At 43.4% G+C, this 16,360-nt stretch overlaps 2 protein-coding genes across 2 annotated transcripts in view; one reads left to right on the forward strand and one right to left on the reverse strand.

Moving 5' to 3' along the window:
* Positions 1-216: 216 nt before the first annotated feature.
* On the reverse strand, positions 217-10,114 carry TMED5 (transmembrane p24 trafficking protein 5). Its single transcript, XM_032773020.2, has 4 exons — positions 9,681-10,114; positions 6,861-6,958; positions 5,644-5,821; positions 217-1,581 (listed from the first exon to the last, which is right to left on the reverse strand). The coding sequence occupies exons 1-4, from the start codon at positions 9,855-9,857 to the stop codon at positions 1,363-1,365; spliced, it is 672 nt and encodes a 223-aa protein (XP_032628911.1). The 5' UTR covers positions 9,858-10,114; the 3' UTR covers positions 217-1,362.
* Positions 10,115-10,158: 44 nt separating this feature from the next.
* Positions 10,159-16,360, forward strand: part of CCDC18 (coiled-coil domain containing 18) — an 88,932-nt gene continuing 82,730 nt past the window's right edge. Inside the window, 4 exon segments of the mRNA XM_032773022.2 lie at positions 10,159-10,499; positions 13,288-13,438; positions 14,424-14,598; positions 14,817-14,987. Of these exon segments, the coding sequence (XP_032628913.1) occupies positions 13,305-13,438; positions 14,424-14,598; positions 14,817-14,987 (480 nt within the window). The 5' untranslated portion in view covers positions 10,159-10,499; positions 13,288-13,304.

Below are 16,360 nucleotides of genomic sequence, written 5' to 3' on the forward strand. Positions count from 1 at the left end.
TACTAAGGTTATGACAAAAGGAGACAAATGTACAGATGAGACATGTTTTTTTCTGCTCCTTTAGCAGAAAGAAATGGTAGGTTTGATGCAAGCTATCTGCCTTTTTACTGAGAAAGATAGCAAACTGCTTCTATGATTGAGCATTATCTTGCATATTCCGTTCATGCTGCAAATAAATCTCAAAATTGCAATTAAAAATTGTTTTATTTATGCAAGTAGTCTGAGTAATTTAATAGGACAGCTCATAGGAGGAGAATGAAAATAGTTATGTGACTACAGATTTGTTGAGGTTTTGTTGTGGGGAGGGTTTAGCTGAACAACTTTAGTTCTGAAGTTCATGAACTGCTACAAATTGTGGCATAAACGTGCTTGACCTCAAGGAGCAAAACATCTAAGCAAAATTAGTAATATAGAAAGGATTTTGGAAGCACAAAACATTTAATGTCAAGTTAATGTTTCCAAACAATTTTATCTAAAAAGCTATCAAAAGGAACACCGTCATTTTTGAAAAAAAAGTCACTTCTGTCTGAATGTATCTGTTATGATATCCAAGATTACAATAACTAAAGATGAAATAATTCCATTTTATTTTGTGCATCTGACTGTACTTTGTGTGGTCAATTTCACTATTCCAGTGGACCTTTCACTCCGCAACAACTACCTAGCAGGAAAATGGGATTGTACAATCACAAGAACTGGCAGAAGGACTTAGACAGGTATAGTACCTGATGCTACTTTTAATGAGTTTATAAATTGACTAAATTTCACATTTACTGTCTCTTTAAAAGTATATATATAAAAAAGTGAAAAAAATAACTTCTCATTTTAACCTCTTCAAATGTTAACCCAGTGTTTCTGTATTATGCTGTACAATAAAGACTCAAGGAAATTTTATACATTTCTAGAGAACTGACAACAGCTGTAGCCTACCTAGGTGGGCCTCAATCCTTTGGCACATCTGTAACTTTACTCAATGCTTATTTAAAAAATTGTCAAAAAACAAATTATTATTTAGGCGGACATAGAAAAGTTTAAGTGACCATGAAAAGATGAATATATATGAGAGGTATTAACATTGGCTTGCATTTGATACACCATTCTGTGTATTATTCATAATCTAATAAGAGTCATTACAAATGCAACAAGCCAACAAATAGACTTACCAGTAAGACTGTTAGTAACGCTTGCAGAGATGGAAGGAAGGGGGAAAAAGGTATTCTGTTCATGTTAGTCACGTGTGACTCAAGAACCTGATTATAATGGTTATTCAAAACAAGTGGCAAGGTAACATGTCTCTTTTGCTCTAGCAGTTTTATTGCATTTTCCCCTCCTCTCTAGTTATTGCTATGATCACACTAGCTGTTAAGTTCTACTTTTCCTCTTATCTTCAAAAAGACTTTTCAGCATGTAAACCTGAACAGCTGAAACCACCACCATGACTCCCAAGTTGACCATGGACCAAAAATTCACTGTGTCAAAGTTGCTTTCTTGTATATTTCGATCACGAGCTTCAAATGCTCTGAGCAGCGTCTGAATCTGGAGGCTTTTGCTTAACCTGGCTTTGACATTGTTGATGGATTCCTGGTAAGGAACAGAATAGTGTTTTTTTAAGACTGTAAAATCTCTGGAAGGAAAGAGTACATTTTCTGCTAATATAAATACACACCACACTTCTCACTTTAAAAAACACCATCATTCACATTGCTGGTTTTTATTTGTGCATGTCACTACCACTTTTTCATTTCGTAGTTAGGTGACAGTTACTTCACTTATGAATGTTACACATTATGAACTTTTCATTAATTTTTGTTAGCCTTATTGTGTATATTTCTGTGTGTTTTAATTTAAACACAACAACATTTATCCCAGGCTCTGGTCATTTTAACAAATCAATTAAAAATAATCCACAACTATTTAACAAAAGACCACTCCACCCGCTGAAAAAAGACACTTAGAGCAGAATGCCCTAAAAGTAAACAAATTTGAGCTATGTCAGACCCATGTGGGACATGAAGTCCAAAGATGAGGCACTAAAACAGCCCTCTATCTAATGACCATGTCCCATAATGTACTGTGTCAAGCAAGCAGCTGACATGGCAACTACAATATTAGAGGGAAGACACCACATTGTTGTTGTCAGAAAATTCAGATTAAATTTTCTAATCCAGCACTACACTTTGTGTAGAACTAGATGAACATAAACCAAATCTGCTATATTTAGATTTAATAATCAAAATTAGTCAAGCCATTTCACAATGTATAGCTTCAAACCAGCATCATTGAAAATCTGTATCTTTAAGATATCCCAGTGGTCCATTATCTGTATCAGTTGGCTCATGAACAGTTCCATTCAAAACATTCAAAACAAAGCTAACTGTTCTCAGCTAGATTATCTGACCAAGATACCCTTTAACACAAAATGAGCTAGCATTAGCGTACAGTGTTTTTTATTGATTTATAGAGCACCTATTGGCACAGCAGTCAAACTATGTTCAGGTAATAGGTAACTATTTCTTGAGAGTGTTCTTTTACTGCTTATTCTGTTGACTGTTTTCTCCTATGTATTTATATGGCCCCCAGTTTAAAAAGGAGGACTGGCAGACTTTGTCTGAACATGAACTCAGATTCTGTTTTCTACTTGTAAAAGTTGTTGGCATTAAACACCCCCCCCACTACTTTATCCTCCTTTAGAAATTAAGATTTAATATTTCTAATTATCTTTAACTTCTGTTGGAAAGGGAAGGATAATCTAATTTTCAATATTTTTAAAATGTATTTAAAATAAATACAGAAGATAGAATATTTAAGATGCCAAATCTTAAATGCTGGATTGTGTTAGGAAAAAGATCTGGTTTTCATGTATTATAGGAAATAGGACCTGATACACAAACTAGATCATTTTCTGCATGGATGAATAGTCTGTGGGACAGCAGATAATATGTAAATACATTTTTAGTGCATGCTGATTCTGCTTTTTTGGCAGGCCTCTATTTTCTCTAACTCAGTAAGTTCAGGGCTCAGTATTGGAGCCTGCTAAGCACTATTGAAACAAGCACAGGCATAGCCTTATTGTCCAGGACTCAGTTAGTATTTGCTTCAACGTTTGTGTAGAGGAACTTATACACTAGTATGAAAAATTTTGCACAGCAATAACAGCAAGCTTCTACACCTACAGTGAACTGAATGCTGTTGCTAGGGAGGTGGAAAAGGCTATGACTGGGATACAGGCAGTGAAGATAGGGTAGAGCCAGTATATGGTTTTAGTGATACCACTTAAAGCAAATGATGTATGGAGTGCCTGCAGTTAGGATCTTCAGTTATTCTGATTTCAAACTAGGAGCAGGCTGACTCAAGTGTGCTTATGAGTTGCCTCCCCCGGAGAGGGGGGAGAGAGGTATCAGAAGGCTAGTTGGGCAGCCATGAGGGCCAGTCACTGACACAAACATTTCCAAGGGCTCCATGCAAATAGTATCCCTCCCAGGTAATTTCTCAATGGCTTGGGACACAGCGTGTGCATTGCATAATGTCTTTGCCAATTCAACGAACTACAGGAGCCGCTCCCTGTAGTTGACTTTGTTTCACCATCAACAAAATACCATGCTCCTGAGCTCGACTGACGGATTAACACTGCTCTCCCTCAACTCTCATCTGCATCCGTCCAAGGCTGAGTGCTCAGCCACTCTTTAGAAGTATGTTATCTTAAAGCTTTACTTATTCCTTCTTTCCCCATCTTTGTTAATTGCTATTTATTCCTATTATGCTATATAGTGATTAGGGCACTAAGGCAAGATGAGAACAAGAGTTATCCAACAGCATAATTATGAGACACCAAAGGATACAGCAAACAAGTGCTTCTGATGCTACCACATAGACTAAGAGTATCCCTGGGAGAGGATTATTACCACCTTTAGCTACTGGAGACATTGTTTGTTTGTCCCCTTTCCCATGATGGGGAGGCGGGTGGTGGGTGAAAGGACTCAGGCTACTGGATACAGAGTCCCTTCCAATTGTGTAAGGTGAGGGATAAACACACACTGAAAGATTTCCAATCCAATCTCTTATTTGGAAGGAAGAAAGTTTTGTTGGGCCTCACGTGGCAGGGTAGTGGATGCATACAAGTAGAAAAATCCTCAAGGCTACAGAATATTCTTTAGATGAAACAATATGCAAAACTGATTTAGCCTCTAGCAGATCAAAGACTGTATGTACTTTGTGATTACCCAAAACACCACATGAAAGAAAAACAAGAGTACTGTGTATACAGACATATAGGAGCAGAGAAATTTGTCAACATTTCAGGGCAACTTTTGGGAATTGGGGCTGGCTTATATACATGAGAGTTTGATCACTTCTCTTCGTCTCTCTCTTTCTTGCCTAAGTGATGATAATATGCATTTATACAGAAATTCTTGTCCAACCGTTTTACAAATGTCAGCTATTTAAGCCTCATACTATGTTATGCAGTAAGTGGTAGGTAGTAATGGCTTTGCCCACCGCTGAATGTACAGCAGTAGCACTACTGCTGTTCCTCATGGGAATATGTTTGCTTATCTTAAGAGGAGGAGGCGGCGGCCACTTTACATTTGTGCATATGTAGTTACCAAATGAAGGCATAAACAAAATAATAAATCTGACCCAAGTCACCTGCTCACTCAAAATGAGCTGGAGCTTGATCTCAAATTCTATAGGTACATGAACACCAAGTTAATTGCTCTAGGTCAAAAATAAACTTTGATTCACCATAAGCACAGACATAAAACAACGAAAAAACCTGCCACCACACACACATTCTGTTTTAATAACTATAGTAATACACCTCACTCTTGATATAACACTGTCCTCAGGAGCCAAAAACTCTTACTGCGTTAAATCGAACTTGCTTTGATCCACCGGAGTGTGCAGCCCTGCCCCCTCACCCCAGAGCACTGCTTTTTATATCCAAATTCATGTTATCAGGTCGCATTACATCGAGGTAGAGGTATTTTGTACTTTAGTGCCTTTCATCCAAGGAACTTATTAAATCACATTGAGCAAAGACTCAAAGCTCCCCTATGATAGTTATTACTCACAGATGAAAGAGATACTTAAGAGTATGTCTACGCTGTAATTAGACACCTGTGGCTGACCCATGCCAGCTGAGTTGGGCCCGCAGGGTTCAGGCTAAGGGACTGTTAATCGTGGTGTAGACATTTGGGCTCAGGCTGCAGTCCAAGTGCTGCGACCCTCCCACCTCACAGAGTCTGAGAGCCCAGACTCCAGCCTGAGTCTAAACATCTGCACCACAATTAAACAGCCTCTTAGCCCAAGTCAGCTAGCACGGGCCAGCCATAGGGGTCTAACTGCAGTGTAGACATAACCAGTGAGATTAAATCACTCCCGTGGGCCACACGGGAAACACATGGCAGAGCTGGAACTAGAATCCAGATCTTTTAATTCCCAATGCTGCTCTTTAACCACTGGCCCCCCACAATATGGGACAGAGTGAACATAATGTCCTATGAGGAGCACAGCTGATGACTGTTTCCCAGCTGCTCAGGCCCTCACATAGAACAAGATTAAGGCATATTCCCATGGCAGAATGATGTAAGTGTTTCAGATACTCTTAAACCTCAACCATCTGAAGCTGTAGAGCAGAATACTTACCAGGATATCTTCAAGTTTCATATCCAACAAGTCTGTGCCTGTAATGTACTTCTTCCAGTCCTCTTGTTGTCCTTCTCCCATATTATCTAGGATCAATTCAAAGAAAATCACCTTCTCTGAAATGGTGCTGAATGTTTTGTCAAAGCAGAACATGTAATCTCCATCTTCTGTTTCCACCCTGTACATGAGCAAACATACATCTTTAGAGCCAGCTTTAAAAATGCACTGTAGTTTAAACTTACATTTTTTAACATTCTTCCTTATGTGATTGACAGTTATTCAAACAAATAATTAGACATGCTATATATAAATACAAATAAATGAAATGCAAGGACACACTAGGGAATGAGATAGAAAAACTTGTAATTTATGGTTGTGCTAAGAAAAACTCAGATGATCTTAAATCTTAGTATGATGAGTAGTAGCTTTCCTTCACAGTATTTTTTAAAAAAATTAAAGCTTGACAGATTAAGGCTCACAACCACTTTTAAAAATAAGACAGCAGACACTTCTTCTAGCTATTGAAATACCTTTTAAAAGTTTAAATTGACCACTGGCTGCAAAAGGAGCAGAGGGGATACAATCTTCATCTTTACTAGCGGTCCCTGCTCCACTGAAGTTAATTAATTTTAATTTGTATCAATATTGGCCCCAAATATTTGAGAAGGCAAATTTGGTATCATTGTTTAAAAAACAAAAACAAGCCCTGGAAAGAGATCAGACTACCAGTATGCCAGGTAACTGATTACTTGAAATAGTGAACAGATTACTTTAGTACAGAGAAAATACCCTGCTGCAAAGACCCTATTGTGGAGTTCCAAAAGGAGTGCTTGGCTGTTGACTACCAACAAACAGACCATGGCAAGTCAAACATCCTTCACTCCTGGAGGAACCTATCTATGAAGTATTAATAGACTAATACAAAATTAAGAGTACTGATATGAAATATTTGTGTGCTCAAGTTGTTTTGTAAAAAAGCCTATAATATAAAAATAATTAAATAACTGAAGCATGTGAATTTAATCAAGCATTTTAGAAGCTAACAGGTTTCTTATGTTCTACATTCAAGGAGTGATTTAGATTAATAATACAACCACTTTTTACAACTGTGAAGAACTGATTTTAAATACTCAATTCTAAGTTTTGTATTTGTTTGAAGAAACTATAATACTTCTGTATATAATACTGAGTTTTAAGTTTGGAGATTTTAGACTTACGTGTGGATTCCATCTGATTTTCTCTGATGAAAAACTAGGATTTCACCTTTTGGAGATTCCAAGTAAAAGTCAACATCTAATCCTGCTCCATCTAAAACCTATGAAGTCAGAAAAAAAAAAAAAAAAAGCAGCACTCCTCTGAGTTGTTGAAAAGAAACACTTTATGTAAAGGAATCGACACAGGGTGAATTTAAAGGGTGAATTCATTTACCCTAGAGTTCAAACCAAGTTACCTAGAACCAGATATTTGCCAGAAAGATGCTTTCAAGTTCCAGTATAGACATGACTAATCACATTAGGAAAGGAATAAACTGAGCTTTTTCCTAACACTTTCTACTATTGCTTTCTCTAATACAATTCCACCAATGGTGGTAACAGTGGGAAAACTAGTATAGACAAGGCGTTGCAGGATATTTATTCACTGTGTCACCTTGACCTGCTCTGAGCAGGGTTAGAAAGCATGGTAGTAAAAATGCCAACACGTGGTCTACAGTAGCACTTCCATTATAGATATCACTGGTGGAGCTGTACCAGTATTGGTTACATGGTATGAAATTTTAAGTAAAATCTCAGTGTAGATAAGGCTTTATAATATAGATCATACCTAGAATTTTCCTGACAAGAACAGTATTTAAAGATGGTCCTTTCTAACAATGTTTCAACTCATGTAGAAACATCCTAAGTAATTTGTTGCTGGAGGATCAGAGTCTTTACTGCAGGAGACATGCATGCACACTCACCACACAAGTTAGAGCAATAGGAAAGAGGATTCCAGTGGCTTTCTGCTTGTCAGGGAAGTACTGCAGATTTAGGATCCCAATCCAGCAAGATGCTGAGCATTCTCATCTCTCATTAAAGTTAAAAGGACTTGAAGGCATTTAGCAGTCACAGATCAAACCCTTTGAGCTTGTCAACACCAAAAAGTTGTACTGCTTTAACTATACCACTATGGATCCAGTTATACTGGACTACTAGTGCTCTTTATACTGGTATAGCTATTCCCACATGAGAAGGAAAATAAATATACTGGTATAAGTCATCTTTATACTGGTGTTACTGGTCCATACTAGGGCTTTTATCATTGTAACTATTTTGGTTTACAAAAACAGAACACAAAACACCATCTTTACTCAAAACAGTTAAACTGGTACAAATTTTAAGTGCAGACTAGGCCTTCCTCACTCAGGACCCAATCTTGCTCCTACTGAAGTTGACGGCAAAACTTTCAATGAGCTCAGCAAGTGCAAGATTGGAGGTTTACTGAAAGGGAGGAGGAAGAAAATTAAGGAAAAAGGTGACCAGAATGAAGACATAAGTAGTGATTTAACTTTGATATAGCGATATGATCTGAGCACACTGTATCAGACTCTGTTTCATATTGTTTTACATTGTGAAATTCTCCAAAGACACGTTCAGTCATAAAGAAACTATTCTTGTCCTTTATCCATTTTTGTGTCAGTGCATCTGAAAAAAATACAGTAATCTAAAGGCAGGTCAGAGGATTGTGTGAATTTTTTCACATTTCAACGTACCTTTCTATAGGAGAGTTTGCTAATCTAAGTAAAGTTAAGCAGTCCTATCTATACAGAAGAATTGTATTAGCCTGAATTGCAACCTGGCATTTGTGTGAAAGCAAGGTTAAAAGATGGCACAACCACACAGTTAGGAATTACCTACTGGTGAGTTGTGGGTGGATATAAACAGTGTGTAAGGAGTCAATGTTAGTTAGAACCTAGTTGCAAAGGTGGTAAAAATCTGTTGTGTAAACAGACCCTATAAGTCAACATCTAATTTAGTATAAAACCAGTGACGGGCAAGTTATAAAGCTGCTCATACAGACTGATGGGGGGAGGAAAAAAAACAATAGAAATTGAGCGAGAACAGAGAACACTATATATTTGCATGGAATTGCAGGAGGCAGATTACTTATTTTAACTCTGCTGGACTATAGATCCCAATCTGCTACCTAAAACAGATCCCAACATTGTTTTGCTTCAAGAAACTTTTAGACTCAGACTTTAAGGTCAGCAGGGACCACAATAATCATCTAGTCTGACCTCTAAACACAATTGCCTCATCAACATAAAACGGACCTTAACTTTTTGCCTGCCTGTGACCATCTGCTTGGTCCTTCAAAATCTGGAAGACAGACTTAGTTAGGTGGGGAAGTTTGCTGTGTGAGGATCTTTTGTATAACACTTGAACCTAAGCTCTTGGCAGTCCTGTGTAGACATTAGAGGCCCATCTAGCATTTTCCATGATTTTGCCTCTTGTCCAGAAGTTTCCATCCTGTGGTAGAGGTTGGTTTCCAGACGCACCTCTGAAAGCGCTGAACTAGGGTTGCCAGTTTTGGCTGGACTTACTGCTGGAGGTTTCATCTCATGATATAGTCTTTAATTCCTACAGACTCCAGGACAATCCTGGAGCGATAAGACCCGAGGCTGAGCCCCACTGTCCCCTCTGCCTTTCCCAGCGCGCTGAGTAACTCCAGTGACAGGCAGGAAAACTGCGTTCCCCCTTCCCGTTACTGCCAATCGCTGGGGTGCGCGGTCCGGCAACGAGCTTTATGCCTGGCTAATAAATCTTCCTGACAATGGAGCCAGGTGGCCTCTACAGGCGGCGCTGCGTGAGCGCCCAGCTCAGCCTGCCGACTGTGCATGCGGGCAGGGCCCGCTCCCGCCTGCCGCCGCGGGAGGCTACTGCAGCGAAGGGGGCACATCCAGGAGGCCGGGCGGGAAAGCGGATCTCGGCCACGCGCGCAACGGAGGATGCAGGGCCGGCTCCGCCCACCGTCGCTAGCCCCGAGCCAGGTCCCCTCACCTGGTACTCGACCTCCAGCGAGGCCCCGTGCCGCATGGGCTGGAAGAAGCACTCCTTGCGGCCGGCGGGCAGCGTGAAGGTGAAGTCGCTGTCCAGGGAGGGAGCGAATCCGAAGGCACCGGGCGACAGCAACAGCAGGTTGTGGAGGAGGAGGAGCAGGCGGGACGCTGTCCCCATCCCCGCGGGCAGTGCTGGGCCTGGCACGGCGCGCTCCGGCTCTGCCCAGCCCACGGCCCACAGGAACAGGATGTTCTCACGGACACAGGCGGGTGGCGCCGGCAGGGTGGCTGCGGGCGAGAGCAGCCGGCCCCGGGGAGGAGCAGCCCGTGCCCACAGCCCAATAGCATAGCAGTAGCCACGCCCTGGAAGCGGTCTCAGCCTGGCCTGGCTAGTGCACACACCTCCACCACCCCATAATGCTCCAGCAGCCGGGGAGAATGTATGGCACTGCCAGTAGGCAAAAGGAACGGATGATTTTCAAGGACCGCCCCGAACGGTCATTTTTCGGGGTATTGTGGGAAATGTAGTTCGATTCCGGTAGCAGCGGGAGGATGTGCCGACCCATCAGACTACCATTCCCAGGGGGCCAGGAGGGAAGGAAAAGGTGGGGGGGGCAGGAACGATGAAATGGGCATGCGTAGTAGGAGAATGAGGGCTGTTACTGTCTCTGGAATTTAACGGCCCGGGCAGTTCGAACCAAGGGGCGCAGACGGGGTGCCTTTCGGGACAGCTTTAGAACGCGAAGTACCCTCCGCAGACATCAGGCGCGCGCCCCGAGGGGGTGCGTGAAGAAGCTGCTCTACAGGAGCTTTCCTGGCGGTGAGCCAACCCCTTTACTTGGAGAAAGTAGGCGGGGGGCTGGGGGCTCTGGGCTGCCCGGTCACGGAGCTCCCGCAAGATGGGCCCGGTTCTCACTCTGCGGCAGCTTTGAGAGGACAGTGCCAGCCCGGCTCGGCGGGATCCCAGGCCAGGGCCGGCGGCGGCTCCGCTCTGGCTCCGTCTTGGCCGGGGGCTGCACTGGGAAGCGGAGAGCTGCGTTGCTGAGCAAAGCGAAGTGTTGAGCTCAGTGGCTGGGACAGGTTACCCGGCCGGTATCTGTCTGGCTTGGCTGGTTTTTAATGGATTTGTCCAAAAAATAATGTGATCTGCTGGGCTTTTTCCCGTGGGTGTAAAGATTGGCATTATTAGCACAACGCACTGGGATAGCGAATGTTAAAAGTCCCGGTGTCCAGCTAAAGATGCTCCAGTGTCCCACTTCTGCAGTTTAAGCGATAGCAGATGATAACTGTTGATAATACTGTAGCTGTGGACCCACCAACATGCAGGCCCACCGTGTGTGTGTGTGTGTGTGTGTGAGAGAGAGAGAGAGAGCGAGCTTTTGAGTTAGCTAGAGTGAGGAGCCCTGGGATTTTATCAATCTTATTTATGTGCTGTCTCCTTAGATACTATAAGTGGCTGTTGAAGCAGGGGTTGCAGACTTGCCCTGTGTTTGGGGTTGAGGTTGCAGCGCGCTTGCCTTGTAGTGGGGGTGCTGGGTTTTTTTGATTTAAAGGTTAGTTTAACTGCGCAGTTGGTCCCAACCAGTGATCACGCTTCGGCGCTAACAGCTTCTGGCGGGCTAAGGGGAAGGGGCAGGGTTAGATCCTGGGTTGGCTCTTTTAAATTTAAAAAAGTGATCTTCCTTAAAAAAAAAAAATCTGTAAGGGCTAGGTAGGAGGGGTTCAGTCCTAGAGTCAGGGTTGACGCTGGGAGCAGCAGATCAGGGAGTGGACAAAGGGTAAAGAAAGCACCAGGCCAAATTAAAACAAAATGTTTGTGTGAGAAACCCAGTGCTAATCTGATCTGAAAAGAGGTCATTGGAAACTCAAGCAACAGCCAGCACCGTGCAAGAATGTTTCTCTCCTCTCTGCTGCTGTTGCAGATACTTGTATGAATAAAGCTTTCTTCTTCCTCACCCACCTGCTTGTGCGTGTGTGTGTGTGGTAGCACTGGGCATGCTCGCTGGTGAAATGCGCAAGTCTATTGGAATAGGGGAGAGTGAAGGCCCCTCTCCCCAGAATTCCCTGCCAATGTGTCTTGAGCCTGTCTGGGAGGAGCCACTTTAAGGGTGAGATGGGAGTTCGGTCTCCTATATCCATTCAGTGCTCTTTGCAGCAATGGTCAAAGGTGATGTTTGTGGTAAGGATAACTGTCCATTAACTGAAGAACTCATTCAGTGTAGCCCATCAAACAGCTAATCTGAGCTGTATTTGAACTGAGAGTCATAAATCCATGCTGTAAACCAAAGAAATCCCATCGACTTTACTGGGAATTATACCTATTTGCTTACTAACAGGTTAGGTGCGAACATGTATTTGAATACTGCTAGCAGATTTGGGAGTGAACATTGCTTAAATGTAATTCCTTTTTCACATGAAGCTTGGTCCAGGCTGAAGTGACTAAAGTGTTGCTGGCACAAGATCCAACTAGAGAAATAGGAAGATGTAATATTCTGTTCCTTCTGTTACAGGAGTATAACATTTGCTTATTTTTAATTTAGTTCACAAGGTGGGGGTCCTCTTTATCCTAAAATTTAAGTAGCAGCAGTAGCTGAATCTGTCTTCAAGGGAACAGTCTTCCCTTTTGAGATGGGGACCTCAATTTGCCATGGACTACATTGGTGCATTCTGTGTGGGGCTACTATTGAACATCACATAGAAACTTCAGCTAGTGGAGAATATGATATCTTGTTCCACTGGTGGTGGTGTTAGGTGTGCAGGTACCTGGGTGATAAAAGCATAGTTAAATATACTTGCATGAGAGACACATAGCAAGTACAGTCTGCACGGTACAATTGTTATCAGTTTTTTTCTGGTCTCAGTGTAATGCATGAGTCTTCAGTTATAAACTCCTATGTGATTTGGGTTCTTATTAGATGATTCTTTCATTGTGTACCATTCTGACCATTGAAAGTAGTTGCTAACTTGCTAATGGTCCCCAATCTGAATTGTGAGAGCTCAGGGCATTCTGTTTTCTATATGAGAGGTCTAAGTTCTGAAATTCACTTCTGCCTTTGATTAAAAAAAAAAATTAGGGGACCTCACAGCGTGCGTGTTCACTCAGGCCTTTCTTAAGTAAGTGAGATGCACTGACAGTTAAATATTTGTTATTTCTATTGTGCAGTGTTTCTTTAATTGAAAAGAGCAGATGTGCCTAATGACTATCAACAGTACATATTTTTATAGATCATAAATAAGCCAGTTCTTCATTCTGTATTATTCCTATTCTATTTCTTTTATAGAAAATAAACTTATTCTTCAGCTATTTGTACATAGTAACTCTAGTATGCTCATTCCCGTGACTTCTGAAGCATAGGAAAGATATGCATATTAAAACACAAATATATTTGTTAACAAAGAGAATAAAGAAATAGCCAAGTAAAAGCAATTGTATATAGCTATGCTTTCAATTTTTTATTGGTATGAAAGGATGCACTGAGACTTTGCATGTATGTAAGGGAAACAAATATACATAAAACCTTTTAAAATATTGAACAAATATCTGCTACTTTCTAGAAATAGTGTACAGTGGTGTTCAACTAAATTTTAATATTAGAAACTTATTTTAGACAAATGTAGAGTACCAATGGAATCCAACTTATGGATTTACCATAAAAAAGATGACGATGAAGAACTCTTGCTTGCAAATGTAGAGGCATTAAGGAATCAACTGAGGAAAACCGAGAGAAATCTACGAAATCTAGGGGAAGAGCTTTCCAGGTATGTGTGTATTTAAAAGCAAGAAGAGAACTAGGCCTTAAGTCAGGGACGGGCAAACTTTTTGGCCTGAGGGGCACAGATGGGGTGCCTTTTGGGACAACTTTGGAGCGCGAAGTACCCTCGACAGAGGTCAGCCACGGGCCCCGTAAATTGTATGGAGGGCTGGTTAGGGGAGGGGGTCCTGCCCCATCCAACCCCACCCCCCGTTCCCTGACAGCCCCTCTGGGACCCCTGCCCCATCCAGACATCCCCACTCCTTGTCCCCTGACTGCCCCTGGACCCCTGCCACTGCATCCAACCCCTCCTCTCATTCCTGACACCCACCTCCCGGGACCCCTGCCCCATCCAACACTCCTATCTCCCTATTCCGCTGACTTCCCCGGAATCCCTGCCCCTGATCTGCCCCTGTCCGCCCCATCCAACCCCCCCTCCTTCTTGACTGCGGGCGACCCCTGTTATTTCCCAGTTAGGTTCCCCTCCACACCCCCGCCCCCTGACCACCACCTCAAACTCTCCTGCCCTCTATCCAACCCTCCCTGCCCTGTTACTGTGCTGCCTAGAGCACTGGTGGCTGACGGCACTACGGCCGTGCCGCCTGGCTGAAGCTGGGCCACACCACCTCCACCACGATGCACAGAGCACTAGGTCAGGCTGGACCCTACAGCTGTGCTGCCCCAGGAGCTCACAGGTCTGCTGCCTCGAGCATTGCATCAGTGGGGGAGTGAGCGAGCTGAGGCTGTGGACAAGGAGGAACAGCAGGGGAAGGGCCGGGGGTGAGTCTCCTGGGCCAGGAGCTCAGGGGCTGGGCAGGATGGTCCCGCGGGCTGTAGTTTGCCCACTCCTGCCTTAAGTCTTTCCAGTTGTTTAAATCTATATGATTCACTATATTATTAAAACTCATTGTCTTTGTGGGTTTTTTTCTGGTATATTTGGTAGAAACACTGCTGGAGGAGGATGCTTATTATTGTTTTATTTTATATCCTAGTACTAGTTCAAGTGAGCAATCTGTCCACAGCTCTCATTTCAATGAGTTTGTCGGACTAACACTGGAAGATCTTGTTGAGCCGAGTTGCACTGAATTTCAAAATCATTTCGCTCATAAGAGTGCTGGTAAAATGTCCCACCAGAGCAGGGATTCTCAAAGAAAATCCCAAGCCAAGGTATTTATTTATTTTTGTTGCAACGTTTGTTTTACACACTTGTGATTATGGATGTTTGACTTTCATTTGTAGGCTTCTCAGCTAATATATAGTAAGCACTGGGGAATTAGGCATGGTAACATATTGCTGATAACTTTTTAAACATATTATTCCTATGACTTAAGTAAGATTGGCCTACAAAGATGCATTGTTGATATACATATATTTTTTACCTCAAGTCTTACCCAGTGTCCACTCCTTTTAATAAAAGTATGGAACAAGAAAATGAGCATCTTAGAGAGAAGCTGAACACACTTCGAGATCAAAATGCATCTTTGACTTCCCAGAACCACTGTCTAATGAATAAAATTGAAACTATCAACTTTGAACTGACTCAGTCAAAAACAAGGGTAAGTATCATGGAAAGATTACTCCTGAGGAAATTCTGTACCAAAAATTAAAAATTGTGTACAATATTTTAAAATTCTGCACATGTTATTTGTCAGATAAAAGTGGCTCTAGTATGGCAGTGGGAAGCACAGGCCACTGGTTGCATTGAGGTGGGAGGTCATCCTGAAGCCTCCACCTCCCCCAGTACAGGGACTTGGCAGTGAGGCTGTACCCGATACAGCACGAGGGCTGGACCTGCCCCAGAAACACCTTGGGACTCTGTGCCAGGTGTGGGTGGGCAGGCTCAGCCCATCAGGATTTAAGTGTGGAAGGGCTTAGTGGGGCGGGGGATCCAGGTGTGGGGTGAGAGGTTTCTGTGTGGGGCAGTCTGGGTGCAGGTGTTTCTGTGGGAGATCTGGATGCACAGGGGCTCACTGGGAAGTTCTGGGTGCAGGGGCAATGGGACTCTGCAGAGGATCCAGGTGAAGGTGGTTGGAGCTCAGCGGGGGGTCTGGGTGTGGAGAGATGGGGCTCTGGGAGGATCCGGATGCTGGGGGAGTGTGGTTTGATAGGGTGGGGGTCCAGGTGCAGCTGGTTGGGGATCAGTTTGGTGGGGGTCTGGGTGTGGAGGGTTTATCAGAGGAGTCCAGGTGTAGGGTGGTAGGGTTTGTCAGGTGATGGTTCAATGGGCCTGATTAAGAGGGGAGCCTTAGCTGCCTGCCGAGGAGATGCTGCATGCCGGGCTTCCGTTTCTCTCCCCACCCCATGATTCCCCTATCTCCTTTTCTTCTCCACCTCCCTGCCCTCGCTCCCACATTTCCTTCCTCTTGCCCTATTCCACCCTCTCTTCCTTCCCCACTGCCTCTCCCCCTCCCCCCAACCTCCATTCCCTCATTTCCTCAAGTCCCTCTTACTTGGCCCCACCGTGGGCACTCACTGTTGCACAGAAAACAGGATGGCTTCGAGCACACAGAAGGGGAGCATGACTGGCACTAGGACCCAGCAGTTGGCATTCAGCCGCAAAGTCTGGAGCAGAGAAGCATCCTCCTTCAGCTAGGCAGCTCTGCACTTGCAGAAATGGGGCGGGGGGGGGAGGAGTGGCACCTAGCCCATGTGCCCTCCCCCCATGCCTCACTTCTGTTTGGAGGGAGGCACCTAGTCACGTAGAATCCCTCCAGGAGTAAAGGATGAATATGGTCTCTAGCAGCACAAAATATCTTAGAAAAATAAATCCCTGATAACTGTAAGGAAGGACTGCTAGGCAGAGATGGTGTTCACCTTTCGAGGAGGGGAAAGGCCTTGTTTGCACACAGACTGGCTAACCTAGTGAGGAGGGCTTTAAACTAGGTTCGACGGGGACAGGTGAGCAAAGCCCACAGGTAAGTGGGGAACA

The sequence above is a fragment of the Chelonoidis abingdonii genome, chromosome 7 (genome assembly GCF_003597395.2).
Source record: "Chelonoidis abingdonii isolate Lonesome George chromosome 7, CheloAbing_2.0, whole genome shotgun sequence".
Lineage (NCBI taxonomy): Eukaryota > Metazoa > Chordata > Testudines > Testudinidae > Chelonoidis > Chelonoidis abingdonii.